This window comes from Micromys minutus (genome assembly GCF_963924665.1).
Source record: "Micromys minutus genome assembly, chromosome: 27".
Classification (NCBI taxonomy): domain Eukaryota; kingdom Metazoa; phylum Chordata; class Mammalia; order Rodentia; family Muridae; genus Micromys; species Micromys minutus.
In genome coordinates, this window is record NC_137962.1 from 20253096 (window position 1) to 20272230 (window position 19135).

Genomic DNA, 19135 nt, shown 5'->3' on the forward strand with positions numbered 1-19135 from the left:
TGTTAGGGCAACTGACTCATCTTCTGCACCACTAGGAACCATGACTGAATCGCTCTGGCGTCCCTGTCTAGGATGCCCTCGAGGACGATGTAATACTCTTGCCTTCTTGCCTGAGCCTCTTCCTGCCTTGCTGGAGTTCTGACCTCCTGGCCTTGGGCCTGTTCATTCCTGTCACCAACATCACTTAGGGTTACGTTAGAGAGCCTCCTAAGTGCCTACAGGGGTCTATACACTAGAGTCCCCTAAGCTCCCAAGATGAATTCTGTAGGCCACAGTGTAGGGAGGGGCAGAGACCTTACTGCATGCCATCTGCCCAACAGAACCTAACGAACATCTTTCCACACACAGTAGAAACCACTCAATCCAACCCAGTCCTCAAACCTGATCATGCCTAAGCTAATGTCAACAGACTTCCAGGACATCTCTCAAACCCTTTCTTTGGGGAGGGGGCAGCTTTATGATTTAACTTATAAACTGTAAACTTGCAATACATCACAATTCAATTTGAATTTCAGTTTGAAATTTTGAGCTGCCTCAGCTGTGCTACCATGTGACCCATCCTTATTTTCCACTGATGTCCAGTTTTGGTTTTTTCCCAGAGAATATAACTATCTGGGTATCAAGCCCAAAATGTACCCTAACTATGAGATCAGTGAAAATCAAATAAAAATGTAATATGAAAGTGATATCTATGTTTTGGGGAACCCTCTGGTTCCTGTCTGACAGTCCTCCCTGTCACTGTCTGACAGTCCTCCCTGTCATTGTCCAATGGTTTTCCCTGTCACTGTCTGATGGTTCCCCCTGTCACTGTCTGACTGTCCTTGTCACTGTCTGACGGTCCTCCCTGTCACTGTCTGACGATCCTCCCTGTCACTGTCTGACAGTCCTCCCTGTCACTGTCCAATGGTTTTCCCTGTCACTGTCTAATGGTCCTCCCTGTCACTGTCCAATGGTTTTCCCTGTCACTGTCTGATGGTCCTCCCTGTCACTTTCAGCAATCCAGTCTCCAGAAGGACAATGGCCAATGGAGTGGACAAAGGTGACATTAAAATCGACTAGAAGGGAAGGACTGGGTTTTCAGAGGATGACAGTTCTAAAAATAACTTACAGTCTGGTCTAGAGGTGTAGCCCAGTGGGGGCTTTGGTCTGGTGTGTAGACGGCCCTGGCTGGATCCCAGAACCAAACACAGTTGCTCTGCCGTGGGCCCGGAAAGGAAGGCAGAGTTGCAGCTTGTAAGAAGCTAAGGGACAAGGCATTTCCCTTTTGAATAAAAGGGCAGAGAGGGCAGAGGCAACTCAAACTGACTTTTGAATTCTTTTTTTTTTTTTCCCGTTTCTTTCCACCTGGGATGTGCCACTGGTGAGAGAGTTGGGGGCACTGGGCATGCAAGATGTCATCTTCTCCAGCCCTGTCTTTTTGGATTTTTATCTGTATGGTCACCAGCTTCCGTAAAGTCCTGACATAGATCACTCAGAGATTATTTCACCCACGATTATTCGCTTTCTTTCACACATGCACCATGCTAATCAAGGGGCTGGTGGTCTTCATGCTGTTAGGGGCACGGAGGAGGAGTTAGACCAGCAGACGAACATGCTGCCTCAAGAGGCCCGCACCAGTCTCGGACGTTAACAAGCCGGAGGTAGGCAGGGTTAGGACTACTGAGGTATAGTAATTTAAAACTTGTAAAAAAAAAGAGCTTAGAATTTAAAGAAAGGTGGAGATGACCTTTCCCAAAAGGGAACTGTTACTGAGACCTTAGACAACTGAGTCTCCGAAGCTATTAAGTGCTTTTTCTCCGGAGCCTAACAACCGACTCCACTTAAACTTATCTGCTTTTCTTCCCTTTCCTCCCTCCCCCACGCACCATGTATTCCTGCCCCAACCTCCCACTTTCTGTCTCCCTGGTTCTTCCCATTCCAATCCATTGAGACTCTGGGTCCAGTTCTCTCTAACCACTCCTGGCTCACTTGCCTGGTACACCCTCCACCCCAGCATCACGTATGACCATTCCTCTTTGGAAAAAAAAAATTACGTCTCATTCTTGTAGAGGGGCAGAAAATTTATCCAAAAGTAATATATATTTAAATAGGAACAGTAAAGTCTTTAAATTCCAAGCTGTTTTCCTAGTCGGGAAAGACGACGGAAGGGAAGCAGTGATTTCAAACTGGCTCAGACTAGGTCACTCACTGGAGTGGCAAATGGTCATTTTTCATTCCCTCCTGCGGTCAATCAAAGCGTGTGCGTGGGGGAGGGGTGGAGGGTGGTCTGGTGTGCTCAAATGTTGGCAAAGAGGTTAAAAGATGAGGAGCCCGGAAAGGCAGGAGGAGTTGAAGCAGAGACTACAGAAAGGAATGAGGGAGGACTGAGGGCAAGTAAGGAGAAACTGAGGATGGACGGCGGAGAAAGAGGAAGGCAGCCCACGAGGCCGGGAAGGCGGGCAGGAGGCTGCAGGAGGGGAGGCTGCCATGCCTAGCCCGGTCCACCGTGTCCCTCCTTACGCTGTCCGTAGCTGCCTTATCTATTTTCACCTCAGGCAGGAGCCGCCCGATGTGGGAGCCGGGCCCGATGAGTGACACCACGCCGTTGCAGTCCACGGTGCTGTTGCGCTTCACGCTGCGCCGCAGGCTGGGGAAGATGCGTGACGAGCGGCTGCACTGGCTGTAGCCGCTGTAGCCGCTGTAGCTGCTGCGGCGCTCGCGGGCGCGGATCGGGATGAAGAGCGAGTCGCGCCGGCCCTCGCTCTCCTCCACCGTGCTGTGCTCGTCGTCCGCGAACTCATTCTCCGAGCCGGGGTCCCGGAACCTCCCCGGGCCCCGGAAGCTGAAGATGCTGCTTTTGCTGTTATGTCGGGAGAGGAAGGGCGAGCCTGGGATGCTGAGCAGCGACTGTACGGGGAGGGGGGCGAGGGAGAGAGAGAGAAAGAGTGAGACCAAGCAGCGCCGTCCCCAGCCCAGCCTCCCTTGCCCGATGCACCCATCCAGTGCGCCCCTACTGTCCTCTGGCCACACGGGGGAAGCCAGACAGTCCTGCGGGAGGTTGGTCTGTTACCAAACATCCTACTCTTAATCACGCCTCGCTGCCCAAAATACCCAGGATCGCTAATGGATGCTGCTCACAAAATCAGTTTCTCGTGCTTACTACCAGCTCCCACAGAATGTGCGTTTAGCACGGCCCAACTTGGAGTCCACGGCCCCACCTAGCAAAAGCCAGATCCTGAACTCTCACCGCGGCAGCCTCTCTGAGAGAATTAGACAGCACCACTGCTGAGTCTCTAGATACCTCCTCCACTTTCAAGCCAACATCTTTTAAAATCAGAATCTAAGTAGTTGTAAATAATTTATTCCCCAATTTAGTTAGTTGTAAATTACATAATTCCCAGCGCTTACATTTTCAAGATTCTTTACCAAAATTTTCATTTATTTTTATCTTTCAACACGTTTCCTTTCCACATTCTCCCCCAAATTTTATAAAAGTGCATTTTTATGCTTAAATATGTTTGATCACCATTGAATACTTCTCTGGAAAGAGGAAGAAGAAGGAGAAGGGGGAGGAGGAGAAAAAGAAGAAGAGGCCCTAAAATTTAAAACTTCCTTCTGTGACCATGAGTCTTTAAGATATTTTCCAAATCCTCTCAGATTACAGTTTTTACTAATGTAACTGGCCACACTACATACATAGAGTATATATTTGACAATCAACCTAAAAGTAGCTATTGAAGCACAGTTTTCAATGAGATGGCTGTTCTTTTATTCACATTTCCCTGTTTGTTGACAGGGTTACTTATGAGGGGAGGAAGACATGGCTCATCCAAGCCCATTTCTAATAATTTTAAGTGTTGGGGTACCTTATTCATGTAAATATTATCTGGGAAAGAATTGTGTTACAATGTCATTCATTTCTTCGAACTTTTCTAAGTTATATGAAAAGCCATATAGCAGACTAGTAGCCAGATGTATTTCAAGGATCTGCCTGTCAGTGACCTCACTCCTCTTCATTTTGTTGAGCACGTACAGCAGTGAACTTGCTAGTGGATATGTTACCTGGCTAGAAGCAGCCCCTTTCCTGAATGCTGAGGGTCTTGGAAAGGGGGTTATTAATGATTCTCAAGACACTGTGTGCTACTCTTACTCTAAGGCAGCCCTGGCTAGCACAACAGAAAAGGGGACAAGCAAAACCATGTTGAGTTGTCACCAGTGTGGGTATTTTAAAGCAAGAGGATTTTATCATAGTACCTGTTTTAAATACATTGTATCAGAGTCTCACAGTATCTGCTTTAAATACATTGTATCAGAGTCTTATAGTATTGTTTTAAATACATTGTATCAGAGTCTCATAGTACCTGTTTTAAATACATTGTATTAGAGTCTCACAGTATCTGCTTTAAATACATTGTATCAGTCTCATAGTGCCTGTTTTAAATACATTGTATCAGAGTCTCATAGTATTGCTTTAAATACATTATATCAGAGTCTCACAGTATCTGCTCTAAATACACTGTATCAGTCTTAAGACTGCAAATTTAGTGTCATTAGTTTAAGGGAGTCTGAAATGTGATCTATTCTACAAAGGTAGTTTTCTACATCTAAGGAAATGGTCAAATTATACTTGTTTTCACTAGAAAAAGTATGATTTCGTCTTTTACTTTTAATATATGTGTTCCACGCATAATAATTCCACTCCTGAATTTATAATATTCTAGAATATTTGGTTATAATTATTTTTGTCTCAATAGACACACATAAGGAAAGTGTTGTGTGTTTTAAAGAAAACTTTGTAGGCACCAATGCTTTCAATTGTCCTTTTTTCTGACATCCTTAAGGCAAGGAGCCATATAAGATGACCTGGGAGGGGTGGGTGTGGGGAGAGTACTGCAGGGGAGCTTTGGGACCCAGGGCTTGATCTCAGCTACAGCTCTACAGCTCTGTGTAGGTCAAAGGTTAGGGGATCTGGTTCCTAAGTCTTCTGGTGTGAAAGGGAAACAAAGCCCAGTGTTAGCTAACTTCTATAAGAAAAAGGCACTAGTCTTTGAGGGAACTTTTACAATTCAAAGCTGTAGCAGGAGTTGTGCCTCAGAGTTTAGGTCTACTTTTCTGCTAAACTGACTACCGTGTCAATATAGCACACATATTGTAAACGTTAAAGAAAAATTGCAATATTCTTTTGATGATAACCCTGGAAGGACTGCTGTATTCAGGATTTTGTCCTTGACTGTCCAGAATTACATTTCTGATTCTATTTTCAAAGTGTTTCTAGGTCCCTTCTTTTTTGTAAAGTACAAAGCCTCGGTCCCTAGATGGGTTATAATCTCTTTGAAGAATTCTAGTTCAATGCACTTCATCTGCGTCTTCCACTTGCTGCCTGGTCTTTTCCTGACTTGGCTCTGAAACCCACAAACTTCTGAGACATATCTGAGTTTTATCACTGAATGACCCATAAAGAAAATTATAATCAGGACTAGGAGCACAGCCTGGCAACAGTGCTTGCTGGGATGGGGTCAGGTTCTACCTCTAGTACCGCAAAAACAAAGAAAGTAAAATAGAAGAGAAATTCAGAAACCATAGGTCATTCCCACCTATGTGAAGGCAATGCCATTGTGGAATGCTTGCTGCACGCCCTATACCAGCCTTGTTCAGCAATAAATGTTAAAGGTGGTCACATCATAGCCAGTTAAGAAACATGACCTTCTATAGAATTTTCTTGGAAGAATAGCTCTCAGGTACTATGGACCTGAGGAACGGACCTTACATTCTCCATACACAAATCTGTAGATATCCAGTCATGTGACCACTGTTTGAAATATGATAGATATGGTAGACAAATGATAGATAATAGATGATAGATAGATGATAGTTGATAGATGATATTTAGATGCTAAATAGATAGATGATAGATAGATGATTTATAGATGATTGATGATAGATGGTTGACAAGTAGATAGATGATAAATAGATAAATGATAAAACATACATATACAGATGATAGGTAGATGATTGATAGATACATAGATGATAGATAATATTGATTGGCAGATGATATAGTTAAAGGATAGATGTTATATACATATTAATAGAGGATAGATGATAGATACTTGATTGATAGATGATAGATAGATAGATAGATAGATGATAGATGATAGATAGATAGATGATAGATAGATAGATAGATAGATGATAGATAGATAGATAGATGATAGATGTTTTTAAACAATCTATTCCATTTCCCTTCACAGTTTTCTTTCCAATAGTGATTCTTAAAATGTGATCCGAGGACTCCTAGTGATCTAACCACTCTGCATCCCAGTCAGGTCAAAACAGTTTGGAGATAACACCAAGATAAAAACTTTTAAATAATTCTCATTTTCTCCCAAGCCTCTGAGGGAAGCTGTGGCCTGACAATTTTGCTCTATTTGAAGGCTTTTAAGATCTTCCAGCATTTGGAATCTCTGTATAGCCCAGGGAGCCAGAGTTTGCCAAAGAATAATGTGTGCTACCATCATGCATGGTTTAAGAGCTGCTGGTACAAAACAGCAAAGGAGTTTTGTATATCTGCACATGGACGTTTAAAGCACACACATGAATAAGTATGTTTAAATTTTCTTAATTAAAGTTTATAATAAGGTAGACCAAAATACTTTTGAAGAAAAAGGCTGTGTGGGACCCTCTGGTTTATTTGTGGCAATGCAAAGACTTTACCTGATTCATGATTGAAAATTTCCTCCCTATCCTGTTGTCTGGCAACCGGAAGGCCTTCCTTCTCATCCCATCTTCCGACTCTGACTTAAACACCTTCTCGGGGTCCCCTTTCTCCTCCCCTTCAGAGAGCTCCTTCTGCTTCCTCTTCCTCCGCCGGTTCCGCCGCTCCTTCGCGCTCTTGGAGCTCAGTTTAGACAGTTCAGATGAACTCCGTGGAGAGCCCACCCCATCCTCCCCTTCCTCTTCAATGGCATCTTCCGAGACAGTGCCCGCCGAAGTGGCCATGGCAGCAGCCTAGGAAAGGGACCATAGCAACAGACATGGTCAGAAGCAGTATCCGGGGCCACCCAGTCACAGCCACTAACAGACAGGGACTTGGGGGAGTCCACCCTGCAGGAGGAGGCTGAGGTTTTGTGAACTTGTGTCCCGGTACTCGGGCCAAAATGACCAGCCGACCTCATGGCGAGCATGCTGGGGGTAGATTCTGAGTCTCCCAGATAAGGGCCTGGTTGCTGTCCTTACACCAAAGGATTTCTTAGTGAGCAACAGTGGAAATAAATGCTTAGAAACTATATTACATATTATCGGCAAACACTGTAGTGTGTATGTGTGTGTAACTCATATATATGAGTAGGAAGTTAAATATTAACAGTAATAGAATCACAATTGTTTCTAAATTTTATTTTTTGCCTATATCTTCATTTTAAGTGCTTAAAAACCGTTTATTATTGTATGTATACGCACGGGGTGTATGGGCATATCTGTGTGTGCAGATATCAAAGGGACAACTTTTATAAAGTCAGTTTTTGCATTCTAGGGATCAAATCAAGTCACCAGGCTTTTGTGGCAAGTCCCTCCCCAACTCCCTGCTCATCTTATTATGTCTCTCCCCTCCTTAATGTGTGTGCATATGTGTACATGTGTGTGCATGTATATGTGTGTATGTGTAAGAATATGTGTGTGGTTGTGTGTGTGAGTATATGTGTGTACATGTGTGTATTTGTATGTATTTGTGTGTATACAAGTATATATGTATTTGCATGTATATATGTGTATGTGTAAGTATATGTGTGTTTGTGTGTGTGAGTATATTTGTGTGTACATGCATATGTGTATATGTGTGAGTATAAGTGTGTGTTTGTGTGTGTGAGTATATATGTGTATACATGTATGTATGTATTTGTGTGTATGAGTATATGCATGTGCATGTATATGTGTATATGTGTGAGTATATGTGTGTATGTGAGTGCATGTGTGCACATATGTGTGTGTATGGTCTTATGGACAAGTGTGAGTGGTTGAGACTAGAGGTCAACCCAGGATTCCACCCACCTTGTTTTCTTGAGACAGGGTCTCTCACTAGCCTGGAACTCACTAAGTAGGCCAAGCTGGCTGGCCAGGGACCCCTGGGACCCACCCATTTCCACCACTTCAGGGAGCTGCCACATCTGGCTTTCTGTGTGGGTTCTGGGGATAAACTCAGTCCTCGTGTTTCTGTGGCAAGCGCTTTGCTGACTGAGTTCTTTCCCCAGCCCCTGTATTTTGTTTTAAATTAGAAATAATACTTCCTGTCCGTAGTGAACAGTGAACCCATCAAGTATATGCCAATGTTTTCCGAATCAGAAAGTGGGGAGGTGTGGGGAGCGCCCGGCCGCAGATCACCAGGGCTCAGACGCACAGGACTCTGTGTTCAGCAGCCAACACTGAGTCGATGAACAAACCGGACTGTGCTGCAGCAGAAACTGCTCGCTGCTCCCTTCCAGTCACCACGGGAGTTGAACGCTGAGTTGAAAAAGTCAGCGGAAGAGCACTTGCACCGGCAATGGCGGAAGCCTTAGCCCCCAAGACCGGAAGAAGGCCGGTCCGCGGACGGCTGCTCACCTGCGCCTCCTCCTGCTGCTTCTTAAGCTGCTCCAGCATGGCCTTGAACTCGGCCTCTTTCTGCTCTGCCTCCTCCAGTGTCGCCTGATTCTGCTCTTCGTAAGCCATGGCCACCACAGCCAAGATCAAGTTCACCAGATAGAAAGAACCCACGAAGATGACCAAGACAAAGAAGATCATGTACGTTTTTCCAGCTGCTCGCAAGGTCTGAAAGATGAAGGCCAAGTTCGCAGTGTGAGCCCAGTTCCTTGGCAGAGACTGGAGCGAGCTGAGGAGGTCAGGGTTTCCTTGCATGGCACCCGCCCCATGTCCCAGCGATCCAAGGTCTTCCTAATGTTTAACTACCCCTTCCATTGTGGGAGAAAAATGTCTCCTGGATTTTGCTTTCATTGAAAAATATTCTCTGTCTGCCGGTCTGTCTGTCTGATCTGGAAAGGTCTTGCCATGTAGCTCTGGCTAGTACGGAACTTGCTATGTAAATCAAATTGGTTTTGAACTCCCACTGATCCCCCCGCCCCTGTCTCCTGAGTGCCAGGATCATAGACCTACACCACAGGCCCGGCTCATCTTGAGTCTCTCCGTCAGCGAGCACTTGGTGGAATTGAGTGTCTGTTATGCTCAACACGGAGGACTGACTTGGGGGTTGGAAATAGGAGCCTCTCTTTAAGAGGCTCCCTTTTGCAAGGGGAGATTTAATATTTTATCCTCTAACTAACCAGCATCACCAGCCATAGAAAAACAGTGGCTTGTCTGGATTTCTAAGATTAGCAATTGGCGGCAGCGATTTCCTCCTCATTATGACTTGTGAATTACCAGACCATGCAGTCATTATAAGATGGGGGCCACATACCCAAACAAGTCCAAATGCAATTTAGCTCTAAAAATATTGATAAGCATACTTCAAGGTCCTATGGATGGATAGAGACCCCCTCATTTTGATACCTAGGGAGGTGCCCTGCACAAACAAGCGTTTGCTGCTTCTTAAACAAATGTGCTGACACCAGACGTCCAGAAGAAGATGCAGTCAGGGTGCAGAGAGCAACCTCAGAAAAAGTGCGTGCTCTGGGGTGGTCAGGGCATAAACTTCTGCAGCTGACCATGACTAAATGGTCAAGAAACCAGGCTAAGAGCTGGCTGAATTCACTCATCCTGAGGAATGGAGAAATGCTGTTCCCACATCCTACTTAATGTCTTTGCTATGGGTGTGTCACACAGAAAGTCCCCAGCTTGCCGTACCCATGTGACCACACCACTAAAGAAAATGAGGCAGCACCTACCAGCTGGTATAAGTTCTCCCAATAGTCCTGGGTCATAAGGCGAAACAATGCCAGGAAGGCCCAGCTGAAGGTATCGAAGCTGGTGTAACCATAGTTGGGGTTCCTTCCTGCTTTCATGCATTGGAATCCCTCTGGGCATTGCCTGGAGAAGGAAGGGGACACCCAACAGGGACGGAACACAGCTCAATGCAAGAGGACTCACCTTGGAACTCCCTAGATTTCATTTCTTGAGAAACATTAACACACAAATGCATACAGAGTACACATGCCCACACGCAACTGCATATGTGTCCACATAAACACATATGCATATACAGCTGTGGGGAGAAAGTTCAGCATTTTTCAAAGTAACCCCACCCAGTCATGACCTTGGAGATAATAGATTAGACAAACCCATCTATTCCGTAACCTTGAGAGAAACAGCTACATAATTTCTCCTGCATTTGAGCACTTGTGATGTCTCTTTTACTGTAATCAGTAATAGTATCTATTTCTATATAGAATATAACTCGAGTTCTAGCTGCCAGGATAAGATTAAAACAGCAGATACTAAGGGACCGATGTACTTAGTGAGACATCAGCATCTTACCTATGTTTACAAAATACTTTCATGTACATTTAACAGGCCCCTCACAGTATCCCTGTGAGGAAGAGAGTGTGGCTTATTAGTCCTTTGTTGTGGATGAGGAAGACCTAAAGTAGAAGCCACAGGAGCAGGGCTGTAATCTTGGCCTCTATCCCTACACTGTGGGCCATCCTGGGAGTTAACCTCACCGAGTCAGCACCCTAACCAAGTCAGCGTAGGATGAGATGGGGTACAGGAGCCAGGTAAGCTATTTATTTGTGCTTTCAGAGAACCCCTGATCTTGCGTCCGTGATTTTAGTTTGAGATTGCTGGCACGGTCACTTTCCAGTGAAATCTCAAATGTGGAGGGCCAAATATAAAACGGAAAGAGAACCTGGGCCAGATGATGGGTCAGACCATGTAGGGGGACTCGTGCCCATTTAGATGCAGCTGGTCACCGGCACGTTAAGAACGACAGGAGACCGTGTGTTACTTACCCAGCATCGGAACTGTTTCCGCAGAGCAAGGGTTCTAGCATGCCAGGAACCATGTAAAAGTTTGCTAGGAAAAGGGGAAGAGGCAGTGGATGAATAGGCAGATTCCGGTGAATGAGAGAATACGGCTCCATGTGCCCCGGCATGCGCAGAACCAGCTATTGATTTTAGCTCGGATAGACCTTTCCCAGCAGCAGGAAACTGAGGAGAATCCCCCCATTAATGATCTCTTGAACTCAGCTAGAAAGAACTAGGAGCTTAACCCTAAAGCCCTTGAGGTGACTGCACTCAGGATCCAGACTCCACACCTTAGCTCCAGATGCTGGCTCCCGCTGCTGAGTCAAAGGGTCTCAGGCAGTGGCTCTCAAACATTCTTATGCTGAGCACCTCATGTTGCGGGAACCCTCAACCATAAAATTACTTCACTCTTACTTCATCACTGTTGCTGTGCTACTGTTATGAGTTGTGGTATAAATATCTGACATGTGATCCCCAAGAGGTCGTGACCCAGGCTGAAAAAATGCTGGTCTAAAGTACATTTCTGAGACGGTCATCTCTGTACACAATCTGCCCTTCCATCCTTGCAATGTTTATCAAGATGCTCCAAAACTCCTCACTGCTCCTCAGTTATCGTGCCCTACTTTAAATCAGAAGGCGCTGTCCCTGAGATCTCCTTTGCAATACTTCCTTGTGGCTACTTAATTGATTTTACTTCTCTAGAGTGATTAGTGGTCTCACATATGTCTCAGAATAAAGTAAGACAGAAATAATAACAGAGGACTTGAGAGCTCCCGCCCAGTCCTGCCTTGGAGCCGAGGGAATGGTTTCCTAGGCTCCATCTGGCCATGCCACACCTCTCTGGGCCAGATCACTTTTGGTAGCTCTGCAGCGGGGTCTGACAAGAACCTTGGGTGAAGCTTTCCTCTTGCCCTGGAAGGGACACCTACTTTTATTGTTGATGTACTCTTCCCAGTCAAAGCCTCTGGTACCGTTCTCAAGGTAGCTCTCATTGAAGTTTATGGGCCACACAACACACTTGTTTCGAAGGTTCCCCATGAAAAGCTGCAGGCCAATCAGGGCAAAGACACTCAGGCAGAACACTGTCAGGATCATCACATCCGACAGCTTCTTCACAGACTGGATTAGGGCGCCCACAATTGTCTTCAGGCCTAAAGAGACAGAACCCCCAGAACCAGAGTCAACCCAAGGTCCTCCCTACTTTCCCCTGGCCTCCCTCTCTTAGTCCTAGCTTCTACTCTCCCCAGAGGACCCCGCTTGAGATACAGCCGCTGTATCTTTACAGAGTAATGGAAGAGTAGGCAGAATTATTGCTTTCCAGATGTACACATTTTTATCTCAATAATCCTTTTTTAAAAATAATTTTAAAATGCGGCTCCTCCTAGCATGTGGCTCCTTTCTCCTTCAATCTCAGGGGTGGGGGGGGGTTCACATCTGCTGGTTCCTCCTCCTAGAGGCTTCATTCCTTCCCTCACCCTCCCCACATAACTCCTCCTTTCTCCCTCCTCCTTTCTGGGGAAGCCCTCCCTGCCTGCCACCTCTTCCATCACTGCCATGGCTTCAGCAGAGCCGCCTCACTGCGGCATCTGTCACAGCTAGAATTCATTTTTCTGCCTGTCTGCACTCACATCTATAACAACCACCTCACGATAAATGTTTGTTGAGTAAACAGGAAACCATTAGGGATTAGGGAGTCCTTCAGGCTGCAGAGGGACTTGCTGGATAGTTTATAAGCCAATAAGAAGCAAGAACTTCTGAAGAGCTCTGGAAACATTGATGTATTGAAAAGATCATTATCAATACAGTATTTACAGTTTGCATTTCCTGCTTGCTGCACTGACCTTCCTTGTGCCCAGAATCAAAAAAAAAAAAAAAAAAAAAAAAAAAACTATTGCAACTCCTTTTCATGTGAGCTTTTATTTTATTTGGTGGTGGGTGCTGGGAATTGAATTCAAAGCTTCGTGCATGCTGGGTACATGCTCTCTGAAGGAGTTATATTGAACCAGTTCCAACCTGAGGTTTAAATGTGAGACAACTGGTTCAAATTTAAATCCGAAGAGGGTCACTTCTACTCTAGGGAGAAGTCAGTAATGGGTGCCACATACGATACGGTTGTAGGTCTATGATGCATGAGTTAAAGGTCTGTGTGTGGCAATCTCAGCATGCCCATCAACAGGCTGTCAGAGGACAAAGCCAGCAATACGCCAACACTCCTACAGTATACAAGAGGGGCAAGAGGAGACTTTGAGCCTTCACACACAGACTCAGGGAAGAGCTCAGCCTTGATCAAGTTCTGGCACCCTAGGGAAGGCTGAGGTGAGCTTGGCCACCATGCTGGGTGGGTCCTCACTAAGCCTAACCAGGTATGCTACTTAAGAGGCTGCGCCCAGCACGGGCAAGGCCCTGACATCATCTCCATCACTACCACAAATCAGAAAGGAAATAGAGACGATCGTGGCTGGCTACCAGATGTCGTGAGGGCCAATCCTGTTTCATGTGGCAAACTTAGCAGCATCCAATGCTCAGTGATCAGATCAATCGTCTGGTCCGCAGGCTATTCATCTATAAAGATCTGCGATAATCTCATCAAACTGCCACATGTAAGCAGGATAACAAATGTGAGAATGTCTAATGCAGACATGGCTCTGAGCATGTGTGAAGTGTATGTTACTGTTATAAATCTAGTGCCCCCTCAAAGAGACGTGGTTGGAATAAAGCCACCGCTCAGGGCTAAGCCCCTGTGGTGATGATCTAATGAGTGTTTGGGTATGCTTTTTTGTGCCCACTGTATTCTGCAAGTGATGCTCTGAATGCTTAGAGTTAAGCCCCACAGACTTTCCTTCCTGAGTCCAATAGCAGCAAAGGATGCTGTGCCTAGTCTAGGACCTGGCCCAAAATAGGCACTTAAATTTCTACTGTGATAGTAGATAATAGAGATTCATTCTTTCTACAAAACCAGAATAGCACCTAAGGGAAGTATGTGGAGGTCTGAGCCTTCTTCCAGCATGGCCTTTCCTGAGGCTGTAGGATATAACACCCAGGGGAAGTGAGCTTGCCCAGGTCCCAGGGCTTTCTACTTGGACTCCTTGCATGCTGTGGGGCTGTGCAGGAGAGGCAGAGGGGTGCTGGGATGTTCCTGCCACCATGAGTCACTATGGCTCAGAACAGACTTAAGGTCACTTCTTAGAGCTCAGCTCTCTTCCACGGGAAGTGCATGGCCATGGATGGCGAAGGGGAAGAAACTGAAGAATCGTCTCTAGAAGTCTTCAGAAACAGGGCAGAGATTCAGGAAGTGAGACGCCACTCCACCATCTGTGCCCAAGGCATGCAATCGTGCAGGTAGGCACACCAAGGAGAAGACAGGCGCCAAGAACGGCTCCAGAGTTATGAGACTGATCCTCACACCCTTCTGGAAGATGGAAATTCCTCACTACATTTTCACTGTACTGGAACAGGCCTACCTGCTGCCTGAAATTCAAATTTGGGCATCTAAGCTCTTGAGGAGTGATTCGGGCAGGACAGACGGGCAGTTGCGAAGAACGCCCGCCATGTTTCTTTTCCTGGAATTCTTTTTAAGGAATATCCTACACGGCTCCGTCCCTGAAGACTTCAGACAGGCGCCCATCTGAGTGGTGAAGATCACCTAAGGCCCTTGGCCATTCTAACTGAGTCAAGAAGGTGCTGCAATTTACAAAAGCAAGAAGAGCTTAAAACCACAAAACATACAAAACAAAGGGGTTGGTTGCAAATAAATGAGTCGTTCAATAAATCACACAATCCCATCAGGAGTCTGACCTGGTTTGCCCGGGTGGGGTGGGAATCTTTGGGTGTTCCAAGTTTGCATAACAAAACTTCTAGGTCACAAGCGTTAAGCAGCCCCTGTCCCTGTTGGTGTGAATTTTCCCCTAATTAACTGATTGGCTAATAAGGAGCCAATCGCTGGGCAAAAAGGAGGGGGCGGGCCTCCTGGGTCCAAGAGAGGAAGGGATGAGGGAGGAAGAACCGGTTTGTTGTTGTTGTTTTTTACATAGAGACTGGAGCAAGAGGAGGCAAGATGTAGACCGGGGAACTGTCAGACCTGTGCGACCTTCAGCACCAGATGATTTCCGTCAGAGAATAGCTGATGAGTCTAGGATGATGGATTCCACACCCAGCCGTCCTGTCTTCTGTTGATTTTAAGCTAAGATTGTCTGGCCATTCGAGGTGGGCCGGAGGGAAAGAACATAACCCCGGGCGGAATTCGGCCAGACTTTGAAACGGGCAGATCGGGCGAAGGACTGAGAACCTGGGGGGAGGTAACCACAGCGGAGTGCAGGCTGGCGAGAGCGCACCCGCGGCTGGCCCTGGGGCTGGCAAGAGAGCGACCTCAGAGCTCTGGAGAGGTAGAGCCGGCGTCTGTGGGAGAGGCGTTGGCTAGGAGAAACACACAGTCTCGGTCTTGGGCTGTGTACCAGCCTAGGAACAGAGACCTCCGATCCTGGTGCATAGCCCGATTCAGCATGGATCATTCTTTTAAAAACTACAGGCTACAGCAGATGTCAGGGTGGTCACGTGACACAAACCCTGACCCTTTCCTATAAGGATGTAGAGCAGACAGGAGTTACCTGGTAACGTGGCAGAAACGCTAACATATAAAACTGAGAGCTTGCAGCAGCCATATCGGATCATTTTTAAGGAGTGCTCGAGAAAAGTACAGGAACTTGTATTCAGAAGGAAGGGAACAGACAGCGAGGGGAGAGAGGGGCGGAGAGGGTCTCCAGCTCGGCTCTCTGCTGGCCTCAGAGGTGCCGGACTGGAGCCTGAAGCCTTCAGTAGCGCCCCTGTCCCAGGCATGGTGCTCACTTCCTAGAGATGGGCCTGACTCCTCACAAGCAGGTGGCTTGCTTTCCCTTCTCCATCAGCTAGAGGTCACAGCTGAGGAAACCTGCAAACAGGGGAACAGGGGTCCACAGGGCTGAAGACACTTTCCTCAAGTGTTCTGACGGCTGAGGCTTAGACCGTCTTACTGGTGAGTTTGCTTAGCTTAAAGTTTAAGGTGGAAACTTAGCCGGGGATGACATTTCAGCTGCTTGTACTGCACAGAGGCTCAGAGAGAGAAATCTTAATCAGGCAAGCTCTGAGGCACACAAACAGCAGCGGTCATCTACGAAGTGCTCTTCAAGATTCTCCTCCCCATCTCAAAGGAAATGAGAGGATGGAACAGGGCAGAGGACTGTGGGGTGGCCCCAGGTGTGCAAAGGAGGGCACACTACAGTGTGGTGCTGGACGGGGCAGGCACCGGATGGGTCACTGAGCCTCACTGGGGAGTCCTCCTTCCTGGGGCTGGTATCTGCACAGATACCAATAGTATTGTAGCCAGCAATGTGTCTCCTACAATCCAACTCAGCTTGCCTGGAGTGGTTGTTCATGGTGCAAATACACCCAGTCACCAAAAGCATTGGTCAGCAGAGACACAAGACTCCTGGTGGAATCCATGACCTGGTGAGCCTGTGCTGAGTATGTAGGCTGCCACTGTTCTGGCTGTCAAGAGAAGCTGCCTTGCCTCTTCTTGTTGGCTCAGGGTACCACATGACAGAAGATACACTGAAAAGCCAGTTATCCAAAATAGAGCAGAATGCACCTTCAAAGGACTCCTACACAACAGAGCACGCAACAGAAGCCACGTGGGGGCGAATTGGATGGTGCGAACTCCCGAGAGGCCAGCGTTGACCAGCACTAGCACGTGCCTGCAGAGAGGTTCATACATTTACTACAGACTGTGAAAGGACAGGGGGACCCAAGGTATGAAGGCCAGCTTCCAGAGAGGCAGCTGGGTATTTTGGGGACCTGGAGAAGCAGGGAAAGCTGGTGCTGCAGGTTTCTGCTCCATTCTGCATCCAAAGGCACCTTTGATCCCTTCTGTCACTGTATGTGATAACTAGAAATCCCCCGAACAAGCGAACAAAGCCACCTGTGTGCTGTATCCAGAGAAGTCAGCCATGTTGGGAACAATCTGTGGCTACAGCGGTCCAATTATAAGTGAAGTTAATTTGAATTCCCCTGTTTGCAGCGCAGGTTGAGACCTCAAAGTGGTTTGAAGCTGTGTGAGCTAATTTCTCACAAGATGAATATTGGACTCGCTCTCAGCCAGACAGAAAGGAGAACTTGCTGTTCCCATCAGGTCGGCTAGTACCAGGGGTAAAGCAAGCTTCGTTCACTTTCCTCCTGCAAATGCTGACTCTGTTTTTCTTTTTCCACTTAGGACCACTATTACTTTTGGTTATTTTTTTTCTCTTAATATTCAGCGTAGAAGGAAGAGAATCGCAAAAGCAACAAGGCTTAAAACTTGAATATTCAAAAAGGAACAATCAGCCTGGTGGTGCTGGGACAAGTAAGTACTCAGGAGGCAGAAGCAGGCAGATTTCTGAGTTGAAGCCAGCCTGGTCTACAGAGCAAAGTCCAGTGTAGCCAGGGCTACACAGAGAAACTCTGTCTCAAAATACAAAAACTACAAAGACAAACCAATAAAAAGGAACCACTAATGACTATGGTCTTAAAGCATCTCTCTACCCTGCCACTCAGCCGGAGAAGCTGTCATGTTCACAATGTATCACAATGTATCAGTGTATCACAGTGTATCACAATGTATACGTTTAAAGAAAAGGCTTCAGGGAAAACTGGGTAGGAAGGAAAAACCCCTCACCCGGGGGAGGCATGGAGGAAACAGAGATGCACATAGAGAAAGGAAACATCCAAGAGAAGCCTAAGGCAGGCCCTGAACTCTGACAACAGCAGAGCCACAGGACCCATGGCCGCAGCTCTCCCCCACTCCAGTGCTGTCCAGGAGACATGGAGAACTCCTGAGAGCAGGTGGAAGGTGACACTTCTGATGAAGTCATCAGCTGATCACTTTCTATCCCAGGCCCCCAAGGAATAAAAAGTGAGAACAAAGATTTAAGATGTGAATTTCTCGGCAGAATAGCTCGATGCCAAGTTGAACCTCACCAATTCTGGCCCAGAGACAACTCTGTGTACTGTTCTCCAAGATAATGCCTTTGAAGCAATGAGGAAGTCACTAGTGGCCTCTATCCCAATCTTGAGCCATCAAGTAAGAAGGGTCAGAATGTGTTTGGTCTTTTGTAAGTGCCGTGAAGGATCTATGGCAAAGATTTTCTTATACAAAAAAGGCTGGCATGGACTAATAGAATCCTGGCTGACCCGATACAATCAAAACAGCTACCAAAATGTAAAAACAAAAAACCAACCCCCCAAAACCAAAACCCTGGGCTGGACAAGATGGGGTGAAGGCTCCCAGCAAGCATTTCTCAGAGGAAGCTAGGCTGTAGAGACTGCTGTGCGATCTTACAGGCTCCATGTCAGGCCCGGGTTATCCTCTGAAGCAGCTAATCCGGACTGTCAACTTGACAGCATTTAGAATCACGCAGGAGACAAAACGCTGGGTCTGTCTGTGAGGGTGTCCATGCAGGTCCTAAGGAGGAGGGGGAGGCCTACCCTCAGGGCTGGGTGCCGCCTTTCCATGGGCTAGGGTCTTGCACTAACATAAAGGCCGGCGGGCGAGGGGAGCGAGCGAGCCAGTAGTGGCGATGAGGCATCGTGCTGACTGTGGATCAGTGTGAACAGGAGCCTCGTGTTCCTGCCGCCACACCTACCCACATGGTGGACTGCATTTCCCTATGCCATGACAACACAAACCCTCCCTCCTTTGGATGCTTTCACCAGACATTCTGTCACAAGAGCCAGGAAAGTGACCGCCATGCCCAGGGCTCCTTTCTGTGGTCCTAGGGCTTCAGGAGAAGAGGGAGAGGGAAAATCCTTCTGAGGTGGTGTACATGGTTTCAGCTTTCACTGAGCGCTACTGTGTCCCAGCTCTGTAACCTGGATTCAAAGCAACTTTGATTTTTAAGCAGGAGATGCTGATCCAGTGAACCCCGCCTTGGAAGGAAACGTGGACAGCTTACAGGGATGGGCCAGCAGTCCTCCAGGGACAGACAGACAAGTTCAGAACTCTACATAGGATGCCAACTACTGGGTTTCTGTCAGTAATGCTAAATGGCAAGAAAAAGCCCTGCCACGATGGGACTGCTTTACTACCTTAAAGTTAGTTTCCATTGCAGTTAGCTTCCCAAAGCTCAACTGGAGTGGGGCTGGGAGTGGGGGGGGGCGCTTATGGGAATAGTAGTCTGAAAATCGACTTTAGACCATGAAGC

The 19135-nt window shown here is 46.9% G+C and overlaps 1 protein-coding gene across 3 annotated transcripts in view; it reads right to left on the minus strand.

Annotated features, from left to right (window-relative positions):
* The window catches only part of SCN8A (sodium voltage-gated channel alpha subunit 8), a gene marked incomplete at both ends in the record, with an annotated part of 87332 nt that overhangs the window by 44537 nt on the left and 23660 nt on the right, over positions 1-19135 (minus strand). For 2 of the 3 annotated variants that reach the window (XM_080938997.1, XM_080938996.1), the window contains 6 exons: positions 2530-2886; positions 6694-6987; positions 8575-8781; positions 9852-9993; positions 10914-10977; positions 11858-12079. In XM_080938997.1, the coding sequence (XP_080795123.1) occupies positions 2530-2886; positions 6694-6987; positions 8575-8781; positions 9852-9993; positions 10914-10977; positions 11858-12079 (1286 nt within the window). Of the gene's footprint in view, positions 1-2499; positions 2887-6693; positions 6988-8574; positions 8782-9851; positions 9994-10913; positions 10978-11857; positions 12080-19135 lie in introns of all 3 variants that reach the window. The other variant, XM_080938995.1, reaches the window with a different exon arrangement.